The 3,220-nt window shown below is 37.7% G+C and overlaps 1 protein-coding gene across 1 annotated transcript; it reads left to right on the top strand.

Moving 5' to 3' along the window:
• The first annotated feature begins 583 nt into the window (after nucleotides 1–583).
• On the top strand, nucleotides 584–1,336 carry LOC124368128. Its single transcript, XM_046825402.1, has one exon. It carries the CDS (start codon nucleotides 584–586, stop codon nucleotides 1,334–1,336), a length of 753 nt encoding a protein of 250 aa, XP_046681358.1.
• Nucleotides 1,337–3,220: the final 1,884 nt, after the last annotated feature.

The following is a 3,220-nucleotide window of genomic DNA, read 5'->3' as shown; positions in this document are numbered from 1 at the left end:
TCTCACGTGTCGATGCCGTTTCAGGAATCACAACTGTCGACCACTGTACTCTTTCGTAGGCTCGACGAGAGGACACTGAACTTCAAGATCTTTTGAACCGTGACACAGCATTGAAGCTCAAGAGAATCACAGTCCCTGGTTCAAACGTTGACCTCTTCTGTGACACTTCTAATCCTTCACTCCGACCATTTGTACCTGCTCCTCTCAGACGACTGGTTTTTGACTCTCTACACAACTTAAGTCATCCCGGCATCAAAGCTTCAGCTCGCCTCATATCTCAACGTTTTGTTTGGCCTAATATTCAGCGAGATTGCCGCACTTGGGCCCGAACTCGTCAGCTCTGCCAACGTGCCAAAGTTTTCACGCCACGTTCACAGTCCACTTGGAACAGTCAATCCACCATCTGCTCGTTTTCGTCACATTCATGTAGACATAATTGGACCACTCCCACCAGCTGGCCCGTACCGATACTGTCTGACCGTTATTGACAGGTTTACCAGATGGCCAGAAGTTCACCACTTCAGCAAATCACTGCTGAGGAAGTCGCCGAAGCTTTGGTGAACTGTTGGATATCCCGTTTTGGATGCCCAGAACTATCACAACGGATCAAGGTCGTCAATTCGAATCTGGACTTTTCAAACGTCTCACCTCTACATTTGGGATTGAACGTCTACGGACCACCAGTTATCACCCACAACCCAATGGTATGGTCGAACGTTTTCACCGTCATCTAAAAGCGGCCATCATCTGTCACCCGGAATCAAGCTGGCTCCAAGCCCTCCCTCTAGTCCTGCTTGGTATCCGAAACGTATACAGAGAAGATTTAACAACGTCCTCTGCTGAACTAGTATACGGAGAACCCTTACGTCTACCTGGATCACTCCTTGCCAGCCCTCCGGGGTTGGGACGCAGTGAAGACATCTCTGACCTTGTTATCAGGCTGCAACGTCAAACATCTCGCCTTCAACCTGTCTCTGGCTCAGCTCACAGCAAACCTCAGACATTTGTCTTCCAGGAATTATCAACATGCACTCATGTTTTCTTACGTGACGATACTGTGCGTCGAGCCCTGCAACCTCCCTACAGCGGACCTCACAAAGTGCTCAGCCGTGACGACAAAACTATGACCATCCAGATCGCAGATAGAAGCTCTAAAGTAAGCATTGACAGAGTGAAGCCTGCTTACATCCTACCTGACCCTTCCCCAAAGCCTCAACCAAGAAGCGCCCACACACCGGTACCCAGCATCGATACACCTGCTGCAGACCCGGACAACGCAACACCAGAGTACGCTACCAGATTTGGTCGCAATGTGCGTTTACGGCTTGATCCCTGACTTCCAGTCTCCCTAGGGGGCTCATGTAGTGTCAGCTGGTCAGCAGATTTAAAAATATAATTTATTTTTAATATTGTAAAAGATATAGACCACCTGTTTTGTTTTGGTCAGTATTATAAAGAGTTATCATCCTCTCTCTGTAAATACAATACTATTATTTTGACTAATTATATATCTTTAATTTCTTAATTAGGGAATTATTTAGTAACATATCATTCCCTATACATAAGTATATTACAAGACAATGCTTAATGTAGTTGTTCTTTGAGGATAACTTAAACACTAGGATATAATACTTCATTAACTTATTTTGCAAGATTGCTATTACTAGATTTTGATATTAAATATTGTGATAATGTTAAAAGGTAAAGTATTTGAATTAGATATCAAATACTAAAGTTTACTTAAGTTCTTAAGAGGATATTTATGGTATTATAAATACTAGTCTATCTTCTTGATATACGTATCTCATGAAAGGTTGGGCAAACAAAGTTTTCTGAAATTACAGAATATTTTAGAGTTATGAAATATTTAATTAAGGATAAATGGTCATATGCTTGTCACATTCACATTTTCGTATAGAAAGAAGTATATAAAAAGTCAATGTCTGTTGTCATATCACTTCCGTTAATTCAGAGTCGTGCTTTTTCTTAAAGACTTTGGATTACTTTCAAAACTTGAGCCTTCTTTTTATGTCAACGGGGTAATCTTTACGCGTTGTCGTGTGTTCCCTGTACTGAATTTAAACAGTATTTTTTGTTCTGGTTTCTACAAAACGACGGAAAATGTCTGTAAAAATCAGTTTCACTGATAATGTTCTTATGGCGAATAAGTATCATAAAACACATACTTAAAGGCTATTCGATGCATTCAATAAATCATTGATGTCCGCTGAAAGGTGTCTCAGTTTAGAGTACTGAATGAAAAACGTGAATGGACAACTTAATTCAGACAAAAAATCTTTATAATAGAAACACGTCATCATGATAAAAACGGTTTCACGGTGCCTCTTTGGGAATCAGGTAGCGGATGACGTATGATAATTTATTAAATTGGAGAAAATTAATTTGTTGTAAAAAATATCAATTTTGCTTTGATATCCTTATAATAAAACAAATATATACTATGCAATTTGATTTCTGCACAGAGTGACAGGTTTGGGATAAATAGACGAAACAAACAAAGAAGTTCCTCTAGTACTATTTTCCTTCGTTTAGCGCCTGTAAGTATGTATTACTTATTAAAAAAGATTTAAACTCAGAAACTGTTTTACTTTTGCATTAAAATTTCACATATTTATTTGTCGTATTAGGAATCAATTTTCTGGTGATAGGAACACATTTACCATTTATATTTTCAAAGTGGTAGTATTTTTTAAAATTAGTACACAAAACGTTTTAAAACAGAACGGCAAACGAAAAAATCAAGGCATATAAAAAATAACTTAAATAAACTCTCTGTTAGGAACGAGCAGAAACTTACGTCATAAACGCGCGAGGTAATTGTTGTAACACTCATTGTTTTATCGTTATTAATTTACTAAACGTATTTGTTGTGAGTATCTGTTATTCAAAACATTGTCCTTTAATGGAATATAAAACAGGATATACTGGGGATCTATTGATAATTACGCATAAAAACACATTTAGAAGGAAATCCACGTAAAAATTGTACAGAAAAATTGTTTAAATGAAATTAAAGTTATACAGTTACTTATTAGGATTGGTTTACATTAACCCTTCACATAATTTTATAACATTGCTTATCCATAAAAATGGACTCTTCTTATCTCAGTTAAGTCCCCACAACTTTAAAACGTTGAATGCTTTTAATGACATTAACTGTCAACTCAGTTAAAGCTTTGTGTTCATTGTCGAAATCTCA

Source organism: Homalodisca vitripennis, chromosome 8 (genome assembly GCF_021130785.1).
Source record: "Homalodisca vitripennis isolate AUS2020 chromosome 8, UT_GWSS_2.1, whole genome shotgun sequence".
Lineage (NCBI taxonomy): Eukaryota > Metazoa > Arthropoda > Insecta > Hemiptera > Cicadellidae > Homalodisca > Homalodisca vitripennis.
Note: the sequence above shows the minus strand (reverse complement) of the source record. Positions and strands in the feature narration are given on the sequence as shown.

Bases quoted from the DNA above. Each gene is read 5' to 3' on its own strand.
- LOC124368128 (XM_046825402.1), top strand. From the start codon at position 584: ATGCCCAGAACTATCACAACGGATCAAGGTCGTCAATTCGAATCTGGA.